We start from the raw sequence: 25163 nt of genomic DNA on the forward strand, positions 1-25163 counted from the left end.
AGAGTTGAAAAAAAAATTCAGCGCCCGCGTTTTTAACCGCGCGCAAGTCGCTGACAACTTTTCGCCGGTGAGGCAGCCGCAACTTGATCTTTCCGTAAATTAAACTATTTACTGTTTAAATAATTGCCAAGTACACGAAAATACACATACGTTGCTGCTCGTTGTCGCGTCGTCTAAAATTACAAAGGCCTCCAAGTCGACGTCTTTCTCTGATAATAAACTTAAAAAACAGCAGCAGCAACAGGTGAGTACAATTGCACAAGTAGTACTGACTTGTTACATGTATACACATATATAAATATCTAATCTATATATATATATATTTACTGGGCGACAGAGGCCCAAGATTGACTACAATGTTGGGGAGGAATTCTAACAGTTTTGCGGTGATTTCTGCGGCTTACCTGCCGCCTGGCGCCACCTAGCGGCATCGCAACACATTATTATGCCTACATGACACTGATTAAGAAGGGCTTAATAATTTAATTATACATAATTTAATTTCAAAGAAACTGTAAGTGGCTTAGGGTTATTCAAAGCTTTGCTTTGAATTTGCATCTATGCCCATTTTATTAGCCATAAATCTTGACTTACCAAAATAACCGAGTGATTTTCGATAATAAAACGGTTTTTAATTGGCCAACAGCTAAATATGACGGTTTCGTTTTGCCGTTTTGGTAATTCATGAATTTTATGAGATCGCCAATCGGCATTCGTAGGGCATTGGCCACACGCCAACCCACGCGACTTGCATAAGGTACGGCGACACACGGATCGTGATAAAAAGTGTATCTTTTGGTCCGGCGGACATGTCTTTATTGGACCACTGTTTTGATGGATGACCCATAAAGGCGTTAAATGGTTGTTCGTCTGACGTCCGAAAGGCTTTGATTTGTGTTGTATTTAAATTGTTATCGTAAATGGGGCGGATTAGGATAATAGGCTAACATAGGCTAGCAATTGCTGTAGTTTTTTAAATCCAACTTTTTTTGGAATATATGTATAAAGAAATGTAAATGAGTGCACCCACTGGATCAATCAGTTAAATGCATTCCGACATATTTGAGCAGAGGAGGTGGCTAACTTGACCAAAATCCCCACCGATCGCGCAAGGTGCTCTCTTTCATGCTGGCTCAGTTTTCAAGTTCAATTGCTCGACTCAATGGGGCTCTGTTTGCCCAATTGTGGTTTTGAACTTGTTTGGCTTTTGCCCTAGCTTTTTCCCGGCAATGCCGCCCCTCCCATCCCCCGCCCCTTTCAATGGACTGCCAATTGACCGAGCCCGTTGATGCTAACCAAAAGCGAAGCCAAAATGTTGCGGCCGCGCTAATCAAGCTTGCAACTCGAATGCACAGCAAGAAAATGTACTTGTTTAACTATTTAAAATATGTAAATTAAATTTTTAAGATTTAGTTGGTAATGGATTTAGTTATTCGTATTTATTTATTATGAGTTGAAATCTGAGAGGAGGGCTTAGAATATGCAAACTACTTAGAAACATCAGTTTTGTTGCGTGCAATGGTGGATGCACTTGACTGTTTTTGTTTTTTTTGTTATTTGTTTTTCGTTTGGCGTTTGGCGTTTCTAGTTTTGTATTTAATGTACATGTATATGTGCAGCTGCTGTCCATGTTTGAAGTTGGCCATTTACGGGGGAAATGTCACAGTGACTCTGACCGATTCTGGGCTATTCTATGCGATTCCGATTCTGGCTCGCCTCGTCCGCAGTGATCACCCATAACACTGCTCATGATCGATGGCAACCGATATTGCTCGGTAAACTTGCCGTGCCCCGGGCGGTAGCGACAAATTATAATCATCAAATCAAATAAATCAACATGAGAAATGTGCAGCGAAATAATTGCATCATCAGCCAAAACGAACAATCTTTGGCCAGCCTCTATGGGTATTAATCCTAAGTCCGAGCTGTACTATCTGCTAATATAATTATATTTATTTATATTTGTTTGCGTCTCCTTTTCAGTGATCCCTGCCATGGAGGTGGAATGCGATCTGGGTGATATACAAAACGAGGAATTGCTGAGGAAAATGGTTTGTATTTGGGAAATGTTCTTAGCTAGCGCTAGTGTGGTCCGCCTGGGGCATAAAAATCAATAAAAATGAGCTGTATTGCAGCTCGATTGTGTGTCAGTTCATTGCCTCCTTGACGGACTCGTGTCCCCGTTCCCAGCTCAATGCCAATGGCCAATGGCATTGCCTTTAAAGCCCTGCTTTTTTCCCCAGACGACAATTTCGAGAACTGGCCAGAAGCGATCCAGACCATCCATGGCCAGAGATTCACTCACTCACTCACTCGGTTAGTCAGTCCCAGTCTCAGTTCGAGTCTAAACCCAACCCAGTTCAACCTGGCCAAATTGGGTCATTTATGGGGTTGCTCACTGTAGCTCACTTGGCCGCGTGGGCCGCTAGTCGCTGACTTGGCTCAGACACTCGCAATAATCGTTAAAAAGTCGTTAGAAGAGTCAATGGAAAAACGATGACGACGTCGCATCGGGGATCTGTCCAAATAATGATGATCCATCCATCTGCATAAGTGGGAAATAGCAGTTGAGAGAAAGATGGACTAGTTTCTCAAGCGCAACATGGATTACTTTTTAAACAGAAAGTATAATAATATTAAATTAAATTTTAAAGTGAAAAAACTTGCCATGAAAACAAGCAATAGGAAAAACAGAGAGTTTAAGAACACGTTTGATTACCTATGGTTAGGAACCTCGAACTAAACACATTCTTTGGCCACTAAAGTTTTCAGATAATAATGTTACGGTAATGTTACACGGTATCAGTGTATGATCCGGCGTTTTTGACCGTTATATCATACCTTTATAGAGGGTATAAGACATTAACAGACCAGGCGAAAGAAGAAGCAGCAGCAGACGAGCGATAGCCCACGCAGTCGGTGTTGAGAAAGAGAGGAAGAGAAAGAAAGGTGGCATCATATATGGAGAGGGAGAGATAGAACCAGAGAGCGAGAGAGAGAGAGAGAGAGAGAGCGAGAGAGCGAGAGGGAAAGAGACAAATTGGTAGGCTGTGCGACTGCGCTGCAACTGCGACGGACGCTGATAAAAAGCCTGCGATGATGACTCATTGGCCATGAATCAATTTCAGCTTTGGCCTCTGAGCCCGCTGACCGCTGATGGCCTCCATCCCCCCCTCCCCCCTTGTGTCAAGCCAGCTATCTATGCTCCTTCCTCCTTAACCAGGGATGGTCATTTCTTTTGCTCTATCATCTTTGGTATTGCTAAAATGTAAATGTAAATGTAATATCAGCCTGTCAGCGTCAGCAGTCACTTGTTTAATCAAATAACATTAATTTAACTCACATTAATATGTTCGTTTACAATGCTGTATAAATTAATTAAATGGTGTCTGTCTTTCGTGGAGATAACAAATTTCAGAGGTGTAAAGACAACACCTGAAATGTCATTGAGAATAGCAATAGCGCACGATGATTTCTCAGAAAATCTTATCAAATTTTCGCCAATTTATAAACACTTTCTTATCTAATCAAATGAAATTTATTTGAATTTAACGAGCAAAGCTCCTGCAAACACAGTATTTGCTATAAATTCATAAATATTTATTCAAACAAATCGAGTGCTAATAAAGTTCGCATATTAAAATCTTCAGGATAGTGTGCGCATCCCTGGGCGCTCAGATCTCAGAATCTCAGTATGAAACGAAACCCCAGAAAGCGGCGTTGGTTGGCCACGATGTGAGTTTCTTGGCCATGAGGCGATTCAATTCAGCTTCGAGTCCGAGTTCGAGTTCGATTCGAGTCAATTCGATTCGTTACAGGCGCGAGTCAAAAAATCGCGTGGGTCGCCAGCCGTCGACTGTGGAATAAATCAGTGAATTGGCACACATGGAGTAACAAACAAAAAAAAGTAATGTAAAAAACATAAATAAAACACCCGCGTATGGCAAATGGCCAAATGCAGCAAGTGGCCAATGGTCACTGATCGCTGTGGACAGTGGACAGTGGGCCACAAATGGCGGACCGATACGGTGGACAGTGCGGCAAATTAGAACGACCGTCTAGTCACGACGTCTGCGTCTCTGTCTCTGTCTCTATCTCTGTCTGCGTCTGCGCAACGTCTGCGCCAACGTCGATGAGTAATTTTTGGGGTCCGTTGGAAATTGTACAAATACAAATCATAGTGATTCAGTGGGAATGGTGGGCGCCAGCGGCTCGAGTGTTTTCCAAAAATGCTGAGAATAGTTTTGAGCCAGCCACACACACACATGGTTGGGCTTAAGGTGTTTATTAACATATTGCAACAATGACACCCACCTCCGGCCGACGAACGAGTGATTTATTAATGTCGATCCGCACGGACACGGATTCTTTGCACAAAAGTCCGAAATTGAACACATTTCAATGCAATCGCAACGGATGAGCAATGTATGGAGCGAATTCTACTTACATTTTTATAAAAGGAGCGTAAGAGGGCCAACAACTGTAAATTTCCCATAAACCAATAAGAAAAGAGGCACTTTTCGGTTTGAAATTTCAACATTTTTCGAAATGATCAATTTTCAAGATTGTGACCCACGACGCATCTTCTGGATGTCATAACTTTGCTGATTTTAGTCCGATTTCCATATGGCATACCTCAAAATTGTTGCAATGTAATTGTCTAAAAGTCTACAATACAATTTAAAATTGCATTTTTTTGATAGATTTTTGTCAATTTTTATTATTAAAAATAACAAAAAAATTTTCTAAAAAATTTTTTAACTAGCTTATGAAACTAGCTGTTTGTATTCAATGAGCCGAGTTGCAGAAGGTATTACAATCCATGATACGATCATTTTTCACCAAGCTATGCTGGTAAATGCTGGTTTGGTGACTGCGGAATATAGAGATTATAGCATTTCGCCTGCCAGCACGCCTGATTTGCCCCACTGTGCGGCTGGGCGGTCGCGTCATCTTCGTATTCGTCGCTTTTTCGTATTCGGTCATATCTCGGCTCGCTGCCGGCGTCGCCGTCGACGTTTAAGCGGCAGCGGCCACTTTAGGCGGCTTTGATTCTGATTGGAAACTTCAGTCTGATTTTGGTGCTCGATCGATTGCAACGTGCCGACGCTCCGTGAAAAAGAACCTACCAATATTTACCAAACCATCCTAACGACAACAGTCAACGACGATCGTCTTTTTTTTTTAAACACACTTCTAGTTATTTGTTAATCGCACGAAAGTAAAAAGTATACAAAAAGAGAGAAGAGAGAAACCTACAGGATTAGTCACACCAAGTGTTTTTTTGACGTGCTTTTTTGCCGGTGCAACAACAACTCAACCGTACAGAATCTCCAATAAGAAAAGCACAGCGTCAGCAAGGAGAGGAATTCCGGAATCAAAAAATAAATCAAAAAGAAACGGAATACCAATTCTTTTTTACCTGAGGTAATTCCCTGTCATTTCGACCAGAATATGGGTACTAAAACGTAAAAGAAGCTGCCAACAAGAGGTCGTAAAGCCATCTCTTTCACCCCCTCAAGCTCCGTCCCTTTCCCTTACCCCCTTAACGTCTTCGCATAACTTTCACACTTTCGCACAGTTTTAGCTTCACCTTTTTCCCAGTCTTTGCATAACAGTTAGTCGCTAACTGTAGCTATATCTGTACATCTGTAAGATACAGTCATCGTTGGCCATAATGCAAATGCTACAGTAGGTTATAGCCAACTTGGGGCTAAACAAGTTGGCCCAATTTATTATTTAACAGCACAATCGATAGTGACGCGTAATTGCGGTGGTAAAAATCCATTGCAGACCATCTTGTTGCGTGGGAAATTGTCCGTTGCCATTTTTTGCGGTCCTTGAAGACCTATTTTTAATCCAGCAAATTGCAAATTCATTGATTGAGCCACTTGGTATCGTTGAGTGCCACCCAAAAGTGTGTATAGTTTGGCAATTAACACTCATAGGGTCTAATACAAAGACAAAATAAACGACGCCTGCCAATTAGCGGGGGCTACCTGTACCTGTTTATACCACCTATTTATGTATCTCTGGCTGTATCTTTAACTGCGCCAAGTGGCTTGTAAACAAACAAACGGATCTTATCGGGGAATTAGTGCTCAGTTTGTAGGTTTTCGTCGCCAGTTGATCGAAGATCGTAGAACTAGAACAGCTGACAAGGGCGGGGGCGGGGGCGGGGGCGTGATCAAATAGAAAGAGTTAAGAGTTACGCTAAGAGAGATACATATACATATGTACGTACTGTATGCATATGCTAATCGGGAGTGTATCTAATTACTGGCGAACAAGTTTACACCGCCGTGGGCCGTCGGCCTTGGCAACCAACTGTTCTACGCTCTTACGCTTTTCCACTTTTCCACCTTTCCACTCACGAAACCAGATCACAGCCAAAAGGGATTTATTTTTTGGGGGAGCGGGGCATCGGCTGTAATTAGCCATGGTAATTGCACCCATTGTCGGTGATAGATGTTCCGATAAATCTTCGACGTTCACAATATGCAAAACTTTATTGCGCTATATCCACCGGGAAAATCTTCTTTCTCTATAAGGCAGGTTGCGCTGTTCGAGAAACCAACATCTGTTGCTCCAAGGTTCTAATACCTCTCAAATTCATACTATTTAACTGGGAATTCCAATTCTTAGCAAAAATCATTTGTTTAAAGCATAGAATTCAGGCGCTATGGCATCCAATGTCAATCATATGATCTCGAGACAAAAGACGGCTTCAAATTAGGCAAACTATAATTTGAGAAAACAGTGCAAATGGCTTTCCGGCCAGCGAAACAAAAAACTCCACCTGCACTAATGACTGTGGCTCCGATAATTGTCTGGAATATATATATCTACATATTTACATATATATATATATATATGTATGTATCTACACTCTATGCATAATTCCGCTTTCGTATATGTACAGTTGCGAAAAAAATAATAGCACCACCATACCTTTTTTTCTTATCGATCAAATAAATTAAGGTTGAGGTACCGATAGAACCAAATACTGATTTTTCGCATAATGCTAGATATTTTTCCTATCCAAAAATGAAAAAAAAAATTTGAATTGTTCATACCTTTATTTTTTATAATTTTTTTTGGGCGGCAAGGTCTAAAATGAGGCGAAAACAAAAATAGCACCACTATCGGTTTTTTCAAATAATCAATAATAATCGAACGGTTGCTTTGGTAAAAAGCATGTGGTTATGAAACTTGACACTTGTTCTATTATTTCGAAAACGATTTTTAAAAAATTTCCTTAAAAAAATCATTAAAATGGGACGTGGAAAGCACTGTACTGAAGCAAAACTGGACTTGATCAAAAAACTCATTTCTGAAGGAAAATCTTTTAGAAATATTGGCCAAATCCTTCAATGCTCAAACAAAATTATAGGAAATGTAATCACCTACAACGAGAATCCCGAAAAACGTGGGAAAAAACAATCATTGGGCACCCATCTCTTCAAAAGGCTAGTGCCCGTGAGCAAGAAGGATCCATTTAAAGCTCCTACCGAACTGAAAAAGGATCTCAACATATCCGCAACAGTGCAAACAGTTCACACATGTCTAAGGGAACATGGTTTAAAAGGCTGTAGTCCAAGGAAAGGTCCTTTTTTTAAATGGGAGACACATACCCAAACGCATTAAGTTCGTCAAGGAACATTTAAATTGGCCATGCGAAAGATGGACGAACTTTTTATTGTCAGATGAGAGCAAAGTTGTTTTTTTTTGGTGCCAATGGATCTTGATTGAATGTAAGGCGCCCTAGGAACACCGAATATAAGCCAAACGACACAGTAGAAGCAATTAAACACGGCGGATCCAGTGTAATGGTATGGGCATGTTTTTCTTACTATGGAGTTGGACCAATACATTGGATAAAAACCATAATGGATCAGCATTTGTATGTGGATATTCTGGAGACGGTGATGCTACCCTTTGCTGAACATGATATGCCGCTAAAATGGGTCTTCCAACAAGACAATGACCCCAAGCATACCAGCAGGAAAGCCAAGGAATGGTTCCAAAATAAATCAGTTCATGTTCTGGAGTGGCCTGCGCAGTCGCCAGACCTCAATCCCATCGAAAACCTTTGGTCGGATATTAAAAAGACAGTTGCAGCTTTTAAGCCAACTAATAACGAAAGCCTATGGACCGTGATTAAGGAGTCCTGGAGCAATATAACCCCAAAACGGTGCCAGGACCTGGTTGACTCCATGCCAAAGCGTTGCGCAGCTGTTATTGCTAATAAAGGATACACTACCAAATACTAAATTAATAGGATCGGCGTAGTTTTAATATACAATCACTTGTTATTAATGAATTTCTTACTGTTAAGTTTATATTTTATGTTTAAAGCATTTTTTATGAAGTGGTGCTATTATTTTTTTCGCCCTTTCTTGTCATTTTTCATAAAGTTCCTTAAATAAGTTAAGAATTCATAGAACAATTGTGATTTTTTTTTATTTTCTAAAAAGTGAATTGTTTAACCTTTCTAAAAAGGTATTTCAGATCCTTTTAAACCCAAAATTTTAGGTAGGAGACTTATTCAAAGTTTTACTGGGCAAGTGGTGCTATTTTTTTTTTCGCAGCGGTATGAGATCATATGGGGCTTAAGATTTATACTATTTGTTTGTTTTTGTTGCTGTGCCCCACCGATTTGGTGACGATTGTCGGCTATATATCACCTATGGATCCGAGCTTGCATTATAATTTCCCACACGCTTAAACATTTGACAGCTGTCCATCGATCAAAAAGTCGCGAGACCCAAAAACCAAAAAATTGAGTTATTTTTTCACGTTTTCCCATGGCACAAACAGTGAAGACCGGCTAATGTACGTCCAGTTCTCGTTGGTATTTTTTCTGTTATTTTTTTTTTTATTTTTGTATGCAAGCGACGGCCCACGAAAGTGCTCCACTTTCAGAACTGCGGCTGTGGCTGTGTTGTGGCTTTATAGTGCCATGTTTTATTCACCTGGGGCGATGTCATACCCAAAATAAGAGGCAAACAATTAACAGCGATGCCGAAAACACAAATAAGTCCACGAAAGCAAACATAAACATGTTTTTTTATTTTTTGTACCGCTCGCTGCCTTCGTCAACCGAAAATGACACAATTCAAATTATTGTAGACTTTATATTCTATATTCTCGATTCTAGATTCAAGATTCTTGATTCGCAATTGGGCGTACGGACAGTGGCAATTGGGTCACTTTAATATGCATATGCACAGTAAGATACACACAGTACAGATTGAAGGGGAATCGGAATCGGAATTGAAGCGAAATTGAAATCGAATTCGAAATTGCCATAAAAATACACACAACCAAATACACACAGCAAGTGACGGCAATTAACGCCGGCAGCAAAGTGCAAAGCAATTTTGTTTAGCTCATTGTAGAGCTTTACGCTCCCTGGTACCTAAAAAAGTTGAACTCAGTGTTATTAACGTGAAGATGATTATCATGAATTGGTAAACATAAGCTGCTTCAAATGTACATATGTAGAATGGGGATTATATATATTTTATTAAAATCGTTATATGAATTGTAAAGCAATCTTAAAAACAGTTCATGACAAGTCTCAAAATACCTGCATTCTTAAGTTCTTTTTTACTGATAAATATGGGAAGTTCTTATCGACAGGGAAATGTGCAGTAAAATATGTATTATTTTTAAACGCTTACTATCTGACATTTTTAGCAATATTTCGTGTCCTATCTCAATTGATGTGCATTGAATGGGGAAACATTAAGTTATGAGCTAATCGCAGCCAAGGTTTATCTGTACAGTGGGCACCGGCTAAGTGGGATGGCTCCGCTGATCCCGCGACCTTCTCTTTCTCTCTTTTTTGATTTCCTCTCAATTAAGTTTTAATAAAGTTTAATTTCAATAACAACAAGATTTTTGTTTTGGTGCAAAAACAAAAACAAAAAAAAAAAGGAAAAAGTTGGAGGTCAACGTTGCTGACACGACAGCTTAATAAATGAAAAAACAAAAACAGCTAAGAAGCGAAAAAAAAAACTTCAAAATAATTTATCAGCATTCGCACATCAACGAAATCTCGCACGTCACGTCATCAGAGAGGGACGGCGAGAGCGGACGCAGAGCGAGAGGCAAGAGCGGTCCATCCCATCAGTTGAAGTCTCAGTTGAAGTCGGCGTTGGCGTCGACGCCAACAGGTTGCCGCTGCCGACGTCGCTGCAGAGGTGCGAAATCAGCTTCTTCTTCTTCGTCTTCTTCTCAGTCAACTGGTTATCGCGGCCCGGTACTTTTAGAAATTACGTCATTGCGGGCAGAGACAGGGGCTCAGGTACACTGGGAGAAACTAGTTCCGATTGAGAATTTGCAGAAAAATAATCACCAACGTGGAACAGGTCATCTGTCGTCCGCAACTTAAAGCTCTTGTGATGAACTTTAAACTTTCTAGAGGGAAATGCAAGTCAACAAAATAATGCACTAAAACATTATCTTTTTGTTTGTTATGTTAGAGCTCGCTAGTTTCTCTTTATACCACTATTTGGCTTAGAATGTAGAAACTTCAAAATTGTTTGCAGTGCACTCAGAGAGACGGAGTCTGCTGGCAGCGGCGCAAGCAGAGGCGACTTAAGACGCAGGTCTAGACTGCGACCACGCGACCAGTTCTTGAAAAAAATCACACACTGGCAAACAAGCAGGCAAGCAAACAAACAAATAGACGGAAACAACAACAAAGCAAAGTTGCAAACTTTTCGCACAACCCCACACACACACACACACACACACACACACACACACACACACACACACACACACACACACACACACACACACACACACACACACACACACACACACACACACACACACACACACACACACACACACACACACACACACACACACACACACACACACACACACACACACACACACACACACACACACACACACACACACACACACACACACACACACACACACACACACACACACACACACACACACACACACACACACACACACACACACAACACACACACACACACACACACACACACACACACACACACACACACACACACACACACACACACACACACACACACACACACACACACACACACACACACACACACACACACACACACACACACACACACACACACACACACACACACACACACACACACACACCACACACACACACACAACACACACACACACACACACACACACACACACACACACACACACACACACACACACACACACACACACACACACACACACACACACACACACACAACACACACACACACACACACACACACACACACACACACACACACACACACACACACACACACACACACACACACACACACACACACACACACACACACACACACACACACACACACACACACACACACACACACACACACACACACAACACACACACACACACACACACACACACACACACACACAACACACACACACACACACACACACACACACACACACACACACACACACACACACACACACACACACACCACACACACACACACACACACACACACACACACACACACACACACACACACACACACACACACACACACACACACACACACACACACACACACACACACACACACACACACACCACACACACACACACACACACACACACACACACACACACACACACACACACACACACACACACACACACACACACACACACACACACCACACACACACACACACACACACACACACAACACACACACACACACACACACACACACACACACACACACACACACACACACACACACACACACACACACACACACACACACACACACACACACACACACACACACACACACACACACACACACACACACACACACACACACACACACACACAGACACACACACACACACACACGCACACACACACACACACACACACACACACACACACACACACACACACACACACACACACACACACACACACACACACACACACACACACACACACACACACACACACACACACACACACACACACACACACACACACACACACACACACACACACACACACACACACAACACACTTGTTTATAGATGTATCTCTCATTTTGATTGCGCGCACTTTGTTTTATTTTGTCAATTCGAATGAATCGGTTGATTTGGGCGAGTGAAAGCGCTGAAAGTAATGGCAGCGCCATCTGTCGTTCCGTTTTGTCAGAAAAGAAAGCACCAACTTCGCTATCAATCACTGTAGATGTGGATGTGGCTGCCACAAATATGAGATTTCGCTAATAACTAGGGAAACGACAGCAACCGTAAATCTCTGGCAACTGCTAGAAAGGTTGTTCATAACACTACAACTATTGGTCACCCGCTGTTCTAATTAAAACAAACTGCAATTTCGGTTGTAAACTGACCAGATGGTCATGAGGACCTTAAGATACCAAAGAGAAATGATATTTAAAAAGTTATTAATGAGATTTTACCTATAAGCGTAGGAATTCCATTACATATCTTTTATTTTCGAGTTTTATTTGGTTAGAACTTTACCATTATTCATGATTCCACTTCCCAATTTGCTGTTATGCATCATAAATTTAATGCCTGCTCTTAGCTACTAAACTGCGAAACACTTATAATTATATTTCCCACCTCCTTCCCCCCTCTTCTATATGCAAATAGAGTTCCATCTGGTTGTAGGAAGTTTCCCATTTGCCTGTCGCATGGCCTCAGTTGGGCTAAAATTAAACAGTTAGCGAAGCCCCGTCACCCCCACTGACATCGAGGTGTCATTATTGTTAATACAAATGTTATTTGACATGTTTTTCCGCTATAGCGAAACTGGTCGTGTTGAGGTGAGGTGATATCACCGCTTCAACTTCACTCAATTTCTTTGCTAACTATATTTCGATCGCTTGCTCTCTCTTTCGCTCGCTTTGCCTCCCTCTCTCCCTCTTTAAAGTCTGACACCTTTCTAGATTATTGTTTAAATAAATACGATCGTTTATGAGTCTTTGTTGAAGCCAATAGGATCCGCTTATCGGTCAGTCGGAATGGTTCCATGTTTTATTTATAGGCTAAAACGTCAGCCCTCGAATTTGATTCGATTCTGATAACTGAACTATGCGAATGTCTTGGGATTTCCGAGGAATAAGGGCGTAAATGTAGAGAATTCCCGTAAACTGAAATCGGATTTAGGCGGGTCATGCCTGTCATCGATTCGTTGCTTACTTTATGCTCTATTTTTATTAAAAGCCAATCTCTATCAATCATTTCGTTGGTCTGAATCATTCAATTTGTTACCCTTACGCTAATCCCAGCCATTTTTGGTCATCGGTTGCTTCTGCCATTGAAATCCGAGAACTTATTGGGGGCGGCATCTTTATCTTTATCATCATCATCATGATCGTCGTTTCACCAGCTAGAAGCGGGCATTCGACTCGACTCCACTCGATTCGATTTCAGTCTATAAGGCAAGTGGCTGAGTCAGCCGATGGTGGTTGCATTTGTTGTGTTGGCTGACCGGCTGGCTGGCTAATTGTTAGTGGCCCGCGGGCGCCATAAAAGGCGATCCAAGCCGCTGGAAGCGACGAGCGTGGGCTCCCTGCACTCCACTTGGACTCCACTCGCAGGCACTCAACACTGAGCACGAGTTCACTTGGCTTAATTGGCCCAAGGACGGGCCTATTTACCGAGATACCGAGTGATCTACATTGAAATAACACAAGTGCTGAGACTGCATATTATCGAGATACACTGAAATTAACCACCTTTTCATATACAACATTTGTAATGCTTTTTTTTTCGTATCCTTTTCAGTGGCAGCAGTCCGAGGACAGCGAGCGCAAGAGGCAGATCCGATCGCATCTCTATAAGCTGCGCGAGTCGCGACTTTGCAACCTTTATAGGCACGAAACGGACCCAATGTCGGAGCCCAACGGAAACGGAAATGGCAACGTGAATACGCTGGCCGGATATGCAGGCAAGGATCCGCTGGCCACCAGCCACGGCGATGCCCTGCTCGACCAGAACTTCCAGAGCCTCAAGTCCAAGGAGGTGCGCGACTCGACCAGTCCCACCCATGAGCTGCGATTCCATTCGATGACGCTCAGCCAGCCGAATACCACCGGTTGGGATGTGCAGACCTCCTCGGAGGTCAGTCCGGATGGGCGGGCCTATCGCACCGAAACTCTGGCCAAAACAGATGGTAAGTGCATATCCGTTTTTGCTTGGTGATAGCCCCTTTGTCTGGCTGGCACCAAAGCTGACCAAAAAAAAATGAAAAGGCATTTGTTGGAAACTCACCGGCTATATGGACTTGTTGGCAAATGTTATTGGGTATATAGATAACGAATCGTATAAGTCAGCCAGCTGAGTTTGCAGTAAATGTCTAAGCAATCTAACCCCCTTGTCCCTTGTCGGTGAAGTTTTGTGTATAACCCAACTCTGTTTGTTCTGTATGTCCATGTCCACCACTCGACCTTCCACCCAACGAACCAACCTACGAACAAACCCCAACACAAACGCAGGCGTGGAGAAGCTCAATGGTGGTGGCCTGGCCGAGTTCAAAGGTCGCAACGAGCAGCGCTCAAGTGCCTCCCATCAGGGCGATGACAAGAACTTCGTGAAGCAGGCCTCCGATAGCTCGAAGACCCAGCTCCAAGAGACGGTGGTCTTTGGGGACGAGAACAGTGGTCGCACCGAGATGAAGATGAGCTCCACCTCCACCTCGTCCTCCTCCAAGGTGGTGTCCTCCTCGTCCACTGTGGAGTACGGTGATGAGCCGCGATATCTGCTGGATAACCAGGAGAAGCCACATCAGCCGCATCAGCCGCATCAGCCCCATCAGCGCGAGTGGGAGCAGGATCAGAGGCGTCAGGAGCAGCGTATGCAGGAGCAACTGCAGCGACAAGAGCAACAGATTCGCCAAGAGCAACTGCAGCGCCAGGAGGAATTCCAGCGGCAGGAGCAGATCCAGCGCCAGGAGCAAATCCAGAGGCAGCAGGAACGATTCACGGAGAGCCGCGAGCAAAGCAACAGCACCCGGAATGTCCAGACCCAACAGCATTACGAGGAGAACAAGCGCTATGTGGACATGGACAAGGCTTCGCCGGAGTATCAACGCCATGTCCAACATCTAATGGAGCAGCCCGGCGAGATAATCTCCAATACGGTGGAGTATCCCAAGCCGAATGTCAAGATGATTACTACGGTTAAGCGCCTGCCGGACGGAACCATTGTTAAAAACAAGCGCTACGAGACGGAGCAACTTACTCCCAGTCAGAGCCATACAACGCACAAGCAGACCAACAACCAGACACACAATCAAACCCGTAACCAAGTCCACAATCAGCGACGTGAACACGATGAGCAGGATAGCCAAACTCGTGATGTAGTGGACAATGTGGAGCAAAAGCATGTGACGGAGTCGCAGAGCTTCTCCTCGGTGAAGAAGTCCAGTCGCCGTTTCTCCACGGAAACCACCTCGGAAACCGTGGAGGAGTACGATGACCGTGGCCAGCCCTCAACCAGGGTGGTGCAGAAGGCACCCACACCATCATACGCCCCACCCTCCCATTCGCCACGTCAGTCGCCGGCCAAGGACTTCAGCACCCATGGTTTCCCCTCGGTGCGTCCGAATAAGCCCACACAGGAGTATCCCTCTCAAAGACCCGGCATTGCTGGCGAGGAGGTGGTGGTGGTACGTTCGGAAAAGAGCCGCCAAGTGAAGCAGCAGACCAGCTCACAGCGCACCATCGAAACGGAGGTTGTGGGCGATGATAACCACGAGCCGCAGAGATCCCCGCAGAAGCTGAGGGAGGCACCAACACCCAGCTGGGAGCAGCCCGCCACCAGACGTCAGCCGGTGGAGGAGGATTTTAGCACCCATGGTTTTCCCTCGGTGCGCACAAGCACCACAACCACTCGTCCCGATCAACCCGATGGTGAGGTGTTGCTCACGTCCAAGACGGTGAGTCGCAATCAGAGCGCCAATCGCAAGACGAACACGGAGCGGATCATTGAGACACAGGTTGAGCATCCCAATGCTCCCACACACTCCACTCCGCGATCCGGAAGTCCACGTCGATCTCAACCACGCGACGATTACGCCAGCTCGCCACGCGGACCAGCCGGCAAACCGAGTCAATCGCGGCCCAGCACCACTGGTGGTAGCACCACCACCACCACCAAGACAACCACCACTTCGGAGCCGTTGACGCGGCGTCAGTTGCAAAAGGAGCGCGAGGTGGATGCCGCCCATCGGGCATTTGCCGCCTCGCTACGCAGCAGTTCGCCGGCGGACAGCACCACCTCGGTGGGTTCACACCACCACCACCAGTCGCCACGATCGAGCGTTTCCTCGAATCGCACGTTCCGTCGGGAAATGCGTGAGGGTTCCCATGACAGCCAGGCGCCATCGGAATCGAGCAGGATCAGCTCGACCACTGTGACCAGGCACACAGGTGGCAATGTCACCAGCAGCACCATCAAGACCAAGACCACCAAGCCGGTGAAAACTCCCAGCGAGCCCAGGTCGCCCACCCCAAAAGCAGGAGGAAGTGTGACCACCACCACGACCACCATTAGCAGTACCACCAAGTCCAGTCCCAGTCCAGCACCAGCCTCACCCACAACCGCTGCACCACCCACCTCAACACCAGCCAGTTCCGCACCACCAGGTACGAATTAGAGAACAAACAAAAAATTATAGAAAAAAGGTTTGATGACTTCTTAGTCAACAAACAAAAAAATAATTGAAATAGAAACCACATGAATATATATGCTCTATAAATATTGGAACTATGAACTATGTATATGAATGTATATCCTTCAGATAACAAGCTATCACAGTATACGTATACTACCACTAAGCCCGGCGATATATTCTCTCTGCCACCAACTACTCCTCCTACTATTAACAACGAACCAACACTAACCACCACCCGCAAAACAACAACCACCACCACCACCTCCGACAACCTCCAGAATCACCCGAAACAATCTGCAATCGAACCTGCTACCACCGATACCGATACCGATACCGATTCCCAGCCGATCCGCAAGGTGAAGCTGAGCGCAAATGAGGCAAAGGTGGTGGAAGAGGCGCCCTGTGTGCGGCGTCAATATTACCAGCTGGGAAATGAGGGGGAAAACCCCGAGACGCCCGAGAGCTCAGGGACCCCTGGTAAGGCTTGAATTCAACCACTACCCGAAAGTAGGCAAAAAAAATAAAATTATAAAATAAAAAATAAAACAAACAAAACAATAAAATCAAGAAACTCTGTACACCTAACTATGCTATCTTTACTTCTATATTTTTGGATTTTTTTGCAAATAAATATACTTTAAAACTGTTTACCAAAAACCGCAACTCTGAAATGTTCAATGTTCAATGTCTTGACCAAGCGCACACTACACAAAAAAGCCGAATTTGCACTGAATCACAAACTGGGATGCCAATTCTGTGGGTGGCAGACTGAGAGAGATCTGCGCCGCTAACTCTACCACTACAAGTCTAACCTTTCTTTCACTCGAGCTTCCACTAATGGGTGTTTTTTTATATATTGTATTGGTTCAACATTGCCTGAGAACGTGCCTGTGCCTGCCTAATACCGTAGAATTTGCCTAACATCCGTAGCGAAAGCTGCCAGCGTAGATGTAACTAATCCTAACATATTAACCAGGGATATGCCATAATAGACACAACATACGCTCACCTTACACACAGCGGTTGAAGAAGTAGACGAGTTCACATAGCGCCTTGCGTGCCCCAGTCTTATGCCCTGATCCGTTGCAGCCAACAAGAAGCCCCACCCAATGAGGAGGCCCCACGACGAACCCACGACGGAGCCACAGCTGAGGCGTAGCTCCAAGTCGCCCAGTGTGGAGCCACGTCAGGTGCAGCGGGAAACTACTTTCGAAGGTCGTCGCGTCTCCCATCCGGAGGATCGTGAGCTCTTGATCGATGAGCTGATTCTTATCGAAGAGATGAGCGGAGCTCCTGGTTTGCCCACGGCTTCCACAAGTCCAGTCCCTAGGGCTCAAAGTCCTGGAAAACCAGTGACTAGGACCCAAAGTCCCGAGAAACAACAGCCTAGGGCAACTCCCAGACAAAGTCCTGAGAAGGAGCAGCCGGCCTTTAAGCAACCACATGAGGTCTACACGCCCAGCCAGACTGATAAGCAGTTTCCCCGTGCTCAGAGTCCTGGGAAGACTCCTGGATGGACCCAGCCCCAAGTTTCACCTCGTCAAAGTCCCGAAAGACAATTGCCCCGAGCCCAGAGTCCCGAAGAGGTTCCTGGTGTAAGGCAACCTAGTGCTTCTCCTCGTCAAAGTCCCGAGAAGCAAGTACCCGACTCCCAGACTCGCGATCAAGGTCCTGGTCTTCCCCGTATTTCACCTCGGCAAAGTCCTGAGAAGCAGTTACCCAAGGAAATACCCCCGAAGTCCCGCCAAAGCCCGGAGAAGGATCTAACCAGCCAGCAAAGACGGGAGGAGGAAATATTCCGCAGCGCCATTACCACTACACAAAAACGAACCACCAACAATTTAAACGAAGAATTTATAACGAACGAACGGGGTAACCCGAATCAGCCCATTATCGAAAAGACACCACAGACCACAGCTAATAATGAACCGAAAACCAATCCGTCTGAGACCATTGAAAGTCCAGATGGTGGATTTCCTTCCAAGCCCCATGAAGTTGAGGCTCAGCCCGAAGTAAAAGAGTCACCCACCTTCCGCAAGAAGGGCTTGACTCGTCGTGAGACCTTCGAGGATCGCTGTCGCCAGATTTTGGGCATGGAGGAAGACGGCGATACTCAGGGAACTTACACTGAGCGGCCGAATAACGAAGAGGAAGCTGAGAATGTTTCTCACACAACAATAGAAACAATTCAAGTGAAAATTGAGGATTGCCCCGATGATGATGAAGATGATAAGCCACGTCGTGTTACTGAGACATATGTGGTACGCACACAACCAACGATTAAGGTGGAGGAGGAGCTCTTTGTAGATGTGACCGAAGCAGAGGAAGTGGAGATTCTGGTAAATCCATCGAAAAAGACACCCAAGGAAGAGGATAGTCCTAAATACTCAAAGGGACAAGATACTCCCAAATCTCCCAAAAAGGATCAACCGATTCCCACTACTTTAAAGAAGGAACAGAGTCCTGTTCATTCCAAGGATGAAGAAACTCCAAGATATCCCAAGGAACCAGGCAGTCGTAGGTATCCAAAAGAGCCAGAACCTTCTGAATATTTCAAGGAGAGCCCTAGGAATCCTAAAGACGATGCCGAGACAATTAACATTAATGAAGAAACCACCATTGTCATTGCCAAGCAGGGATCAAAGTCTCCTTCTCCTGAACGCAGAGTTCCGAAGATTCAACAGCATCCTTCTCCTACTGCATCGCCATCAGTATCTCCCGTCTCTGGAAAAAAGATTCCCAGCAAAGTGGAGTCAAACTTTGTGACCGAAAAGGTCATCGATTGCCGGGGAAAAACTGCTGTAGAGAAAATCAGCCAGAGACCGCGTACTCCAAGTCCAACTACTCCCAAAAAGAATACGAAGCCATCACAAAATATTCCAGAGAGGGTACCCGAAACTGAATCGGAACCCGAAAAGGATTCAGAACCGGAGACTAAGAAAAAGACCAGTGTCAGCGTCACAAAACTTGAAACCGAACGTCGCAATTCACGCACCACTAAAACAAAGCAGCCACTGCAGCCCAAAGAACCACAATCAAAGGTCCCAACTGCGAAGAGTCCTCGCAAGGATTCCCTGACGGGTCGCAAGCGGGATAGCCTGGTGGAGGAGACACGTACCACTACAACGACCACAACAACTCGGCAGGGTCGGAAGCCCAGCGATACCAATGGTTCGCCTACGATTAAGGATCGCCTTCGTTCATCGCCGCGCAAGCAAAAAACTTCTCCCCAACAAACCCGAACTCCCACTCCGGCCCAGACACGTAGCCCAGAAGATGACGTAGATGGGGACTCCTCTTCCCCAGATGACAGTCCCACTAGGGTGGGTAACGAACGCCGACGATCTAGCAATATTTCCGTGCACACGGAGATTATCATAGATCACATGGCCCCCAAATCACCGAAAACGGAGAGGCGACCTCAAAGTAGCACCGGAAACGTGCCCAGTCCGATTCGAAAGCTTCCGGTAACGGAGCGCAAGGAGTCAGCACCTGTGCCTCGAGTGACGCGTCGCGATAAAACCGAGAAGGTCACGCGCTCCACAAGCGAGAATATCATTAAGGTGAGCGGTAGTAAGCCTCATCCTGAGATGAGTAGCCTTAAGCCAGGTGGAGAAAGGAGCCGACCCAGCAAGTGCTGCACCACCAAGACAATCAACCTGAGCGAGCAGCGCATCAATACGGCCACTGACATGGAGGGTGTGATCATCGATATCCAGCAAGCAAAGAGCTCTAGGGAGCCATCACCGGATAGGATTGTGCCAACACCCGTGCCCGCTGAACTGGAAACGGGAAAGCCTCGCTATCCGGATGTGGTACAGGAGCCCGATGATGAGCCACGTCGCAAGCCACAGGTTACAAATATTCCGATTTTCGAGGAAGAATCTCAAACCTATGTTGGGTGTCAAATTTCCGAGTTGCTTAGCTCAAATGGCATAGAGGTTGATATTCTGGATAATCCCACTGTGGAGGCTCCCAAGAGCCTGGACTATCCCGTAAATACTCCCGATACGGACGAGAGTCTGTTGAGTGTGCACGAGAAGGTATCCCGATTCACTCACTCAGCTGAGAAGGTTAAGGAGCCAAAGGTTTCAGCACCATTTAGCAGAGAATTTGATGCAAACGCCAAGATCCCTGAAAATGACGATTGCCTGCTTAGCATCAATCAGAAAGTAGACAAGTTCATGCGCACTGCCGAGAATGTTATCAGGCCTTCGTCACTTTCTCCTCGACCTGAGATCGAGCGCCCTGCATTGGAGGAGATAGATGAGGAGCTGCTTCGCGACGATTGTACCCTGAGTGTCTCCCAGAAAGTTCACAAGTTCATAGACACAGCCGAGAAGTTAGCGCCCACTATGCCACAGAAGTCGCCACGTCTAGTAGCCAACATTGAGCGCCATATTTCCCGACAGAGCGAGCCAGAGCGCGAGTTGGATGAGGAGTCAGAACCAGAGCTAGATCGGGACACAGATGTGGAGGATGACGACCAAACTAGGCAACTCGAGACGGAGGAAGAGATCACCCAAACTGTGACTAAGAAGAAGACCCTGAAGGAATTTAAGCAACAAACTATGGAAACCAGAGAGACACGTAGGGATTCCAAAGCTGAACCGGAAAACGTACAGAAAAAATCACCTCAAACTAAGCTCAAGGAAGAACCTGCAAAGGTGCCTAAATATCAGGCAAAGGTTCCACAAAAAGTTTCACAATGGGAGCCTAAAAAGCAACCTCAACGGGAGCCAAAGGTGTCACAAAAAGAAACCCCATGGGAACCCAAGAAACAACCCCTTTCGAAGCCTAAAGATGAACCTGAAAAGGTGAACAAAAGGGAACCAAAGGTGCCCCAAAAGGATTCTCAAGCCAAGCTCAAAGAGGAACCAGAAAGGGTGACCAAAAGGGTACCCCAAAAAGAACCTCGCAAGGAACCACTGAGGCAATCCGAAGAAGAGCCGGAGTTGTCCCCTGAAGAAGAATTCGATGATGAACCTCTGCCAATGACCAAGGCACACACCACAGCTATTGAAATTAAGCGTCAAAAGGATATCCTTAACCGTCCCTCTGTGTTTGGCCAGCGCACGCCAGAACGAAAGTCCAGCACTACGCCCTCGCCAAATAAATTAAATGGAACCCGTGGACGACCTAGTCCAAGCACCAGCTTGATTACCGAAGAGAAGAGGTCGTACAGAAATCAGGTGACCAATGTGACCAAGCCGGGAACCAGAAAAACCACTCCATCGGCCTATTCCCCAGCCCAATCGCCACCATCCAAGACCAGCAGCATTTCCAAACGAATGGAGGAAATCAGTCAGCAGTCATGGGTAGTCCAAGATGTGGATGTGGACGTAGAGGTGGTGGGACCGGCTCCACCTTCACACATCAGCGAGAAGCCCCAGGGAAAGAGCCCATCCCCAACGTCATCGCGATCGCCATCGCGATCTCCTTCCCGATCGCCCAGTAGACGCACCTCCACCAATTTGAACACGATCTCCACAACCACCACCACCACCACTGAGCACCCGAGCACCACAATGACAACTAAACCGACTCCAAAACCGACTCCAACTAACCCATCCAAAGACGAACCCGAAATCATACCCATTGAATCCCTTACAGAAAAGAGCATCACCACCACTTACACGACGAACACCACTGGACGAAATGTGGCTAGCCGCAGAAATGTGTTTGAACCAGTCCATGAAACACACGTGGATTCCGAGCCAACTGGTCGTCGTCCCTCGTACATGGATCACACAAAGAGTTCGCTTGAGCACATTCGACGCGATTCTCTGGAGATCAATAAGAGTCACTATTCCAGAAAGTCATCCGTGGAGGATGAATCTCCTGTGGAGCCACGCAATCCCAACTCATCCGTGAAATTCGATGTGCCGAGAAAGACCCCGTCAAGAGGGGCAGATGAGCCAAGAAAGACTTCGCTGAAGGGTAAGGATGAGGACTCAGATTTGGAGCTAGAGATCGAGGAAATTTTCGATCTTCAGCGACTGGAGAAGCTTTTGGAAACAGTTGCCAGCTACGAACTGCGTCGCCGCATTCGTGCACAAATGCGTCTTATACGCAAGAATATGATCAATGCGGGTACAACTACCACCATCACCACCATAACCACAAGCACAACTCCGGGTAAGAGTTCACCACTTCCCAAGAGACGCGATCAGAGTCCAGCGGGCGCTGCTGAAGCAAAGACCAAGGAAGTTCGCACCACCATAAACCGCCGGCAGCAACAACAGCGAGTGGAACAGGTGGACAGCACAACCCCAACGGCACCGGGAAAAACCTCACCTCACGGTAAGCCGCCAATGAAGCCGAGGGAAAGAAGTGCCAGTCCCGCACAGAAGCGCCGAATTAGTCCGCCGGGAAAGCAATCGCCCGGAGATAGAAGCACCACCACAACCACTAAGGTCACCACCACAAGCACCACCCGTGGTGCTCCCAGCAAGCCAGCTCAAGGACCCATTTGGGCAGATCGCTCCAAGGTGCTGAAGGGTCATGCCCCAGTTCCCCAAACGAATGGAAGCACTCCCCGGAAAGGATCCACCTCTAGTACCACTTCGAGCAGTGGCAAGATCACTCGCACAACGACCAGTTCGAGCACCACGACTAGCTCCAGTAGCACCACCAACACACGCAACAAGCAGCGCGAGGAGGACTCGATCACCTCCAGTTATGGTGTGGGACCCACAGACGAGAACGGACTGCCGCTCTTTGGAATTCGGGCGCTCAAGAAGAAGGCGACGCCACCGGCAGAGGAACCCTGTGAGACCAAGCAAGGTGAGTGGATGATTGTTGGTTTTAACTAAACCGTACGCAATGTTATTTAATATCCGTGCTTCTTCCCATCTAGAAGTCACAGGCTATGTGATCGAGGAGCAGTTCTACTCGGATAATAAGTCCCCGCCGCGTCACGAGCGCAAGGAACTCATCTATTCAAGCAATGCGGACGAACTGGCCGCCATAAAGCAGCAGCTTGAGGATGAGGATGATAGCTCACCTCCGCTGTTGGATGCCCGAGTGGTGCGGGAGTTCAAGAAGGTGGAGTCTCAGCAAGCGCTTCCCGAGGATGCCCGATATGTGCGTCGCGGATCGGTGAAGGAGCTTAGCGAGAAGTTCATACGCAAGGAATCCTCCTCATCCACCCATTCGACCCACTCCTCGATCGCCCAATCGCTGGTGAGGCATGAGGATGAGACCGAGGATGATAGCGAATCCAATGAGGTTTGCAGCGTGATCGAGGCACCACAGATGCGCCAGAATCAGAGTCACATCACTAGCACCACTCGATCCAGCAACACACGATCATTCCTCAACAGCAGTGCCGATCAGCGCCAGGTGACCAGTGTGGACGATGTCCTCGAGCGCATGCGTAATGCGGATAATGGTAAGAACTCAATACACTTGCCTTTCTCTTTTCAAAACATTGATTGTGATATTTAATTTTCCAGTCGAGGAGCCCGGAGATTCTAGCGAGGATCGCGAGGCCCGTGCTCTGCTCAACAAATTCCTGGGAGCCAGTGTCATTATGCAGGGCGTGGAGAGCATGCTGCCACCCACCGCCACGGGTCAGCGTCTAAATAGTCAAGGCGTAAGTAAAAACTGTCTTTAAAAAATTAAAAGTCTCCCATATGCACAGTGGCGATATAAGCCTCATTTTACTAGAGTTTTCCCAGCACTTGTTGCACGTTTCTGGCGCTATTTGTTGTTGCAAGTGCCATGCAAGCATAACCTAACCTCAATGATGCGCGCAAGCACGTGCACGTGCTCGATTAACCGTTAACTGAGCGCGTGCTCCCGCTGTCCCCAACCGTCTCACTCTCTCTCGTCTTTGGTGAGATTTGGTGTGCAACAACCGTTGCTCTTTCCCCACCTTTCACCCATCCCGCTCGCACTTGTGAGGCTGGGACACTTTGCGGCATGTGTGTGCCGTGTGCGTGATGCGATGTAGGAAGAGATGCGATAGATGCGCAATGCCTGGCTGGTCAGAAAGCCACAAGTACAGTAACGGCCAATTGAATAGCTATTCAATCCAAATGCTGTATTACCATTTCAATTCTGGGAAACTAAGTTGATGGTTGATAGAAAAGATAAGCTTTCACATTGTGTTGTGAACTTGACATACGTAGTAAGAGCTTGTGTCTGTTAAAACGCTCAAACATACAAGACATTTATTATAATAAGCTGAGTGCTATTTGTGCGGCCTTTGCTGTACTAACGGGCATTAGCAGTGGCTGCGGCAGCGACGTCGACGTCTGCAGAGGCAGAAGCGCATCTCGGCATCGAGATCGAAATTGTCAGTAGAAACTCAGAGGCGGCATCGATCACTTGTGCGAAGAACCACGGGCAAAAAAGCTAAGCAGAAAAAAGAATAAAAGAGTGCCAAGCGAACCACTTGTGTTAACAAAAAAAA

The 25163-nt window shown here is 46.1% G+C and overlaps 1 protein-coding gene across 15 annotated transcripts in view; it reads left to right on the forward strand.

Annotated features, from left to right (window-relative positions):
- The window catches only part of LOC120457401 (serine/arginine repetitive matrix protein 2), a 42711-nt gene that overhangs the window by 697 nt on the left and 16851 nt on the right, over positions 1-25163 (forward strand). For 7 of the 15 annotated variants that reach the window (XR_005616944.1, XM_039644980.2, XM_039644987.1 and 4 more), the window contains exons 2-8: positions 1984-2051; positions 13855-14242; positions 14565-16715; positions 16871-17221; positions 17834-23530; positions 23604-24137; positions 24202-24341. Coding sequence is in view for 14 of the 15 variants with exons in the window: in XM_039644980.2 (XP_039500914.1) it covers positions 1995-2051; positions 13855-14242; positions 14565-16715; positions 16871-17221; positions 17834-23530; positions 23604-24137; positions 24202-24341 (9318 nt within the window). In the remaining variant the exon portion in view is untranslated. Of the gene's footprint in view, positions 1-1983; positions 2052-5077; positions 5428-13854; positions 14243-14564; positions 16716-16870; positions 17222-17833; positions 23531-23603; positions 24138-24201; positions 24342-25163 lie in introns of those variants that run through there. The other 8 variants (XM_039644990.2, XM_039644991.2, XM_039644982.1 and 5 more) reach the window with 5 other exon arrangements.

This window comes from Drosophila santomea, chromosome X (genome assembly GCF_016746245.2).
Source record: "Drosophila santomea strain STO CAGO 1482 chromosome X, Prin_Dsan_1.1, whole genome shotgun sequence".
In the NCBI taxonomy this organism is placed as follows: domain Eukaryota; kingdom Metazoa; phylum Arthropoda; class Insecta; order Diptera; family Drosophilidae; genus Drosophila; species Drosophila santomea.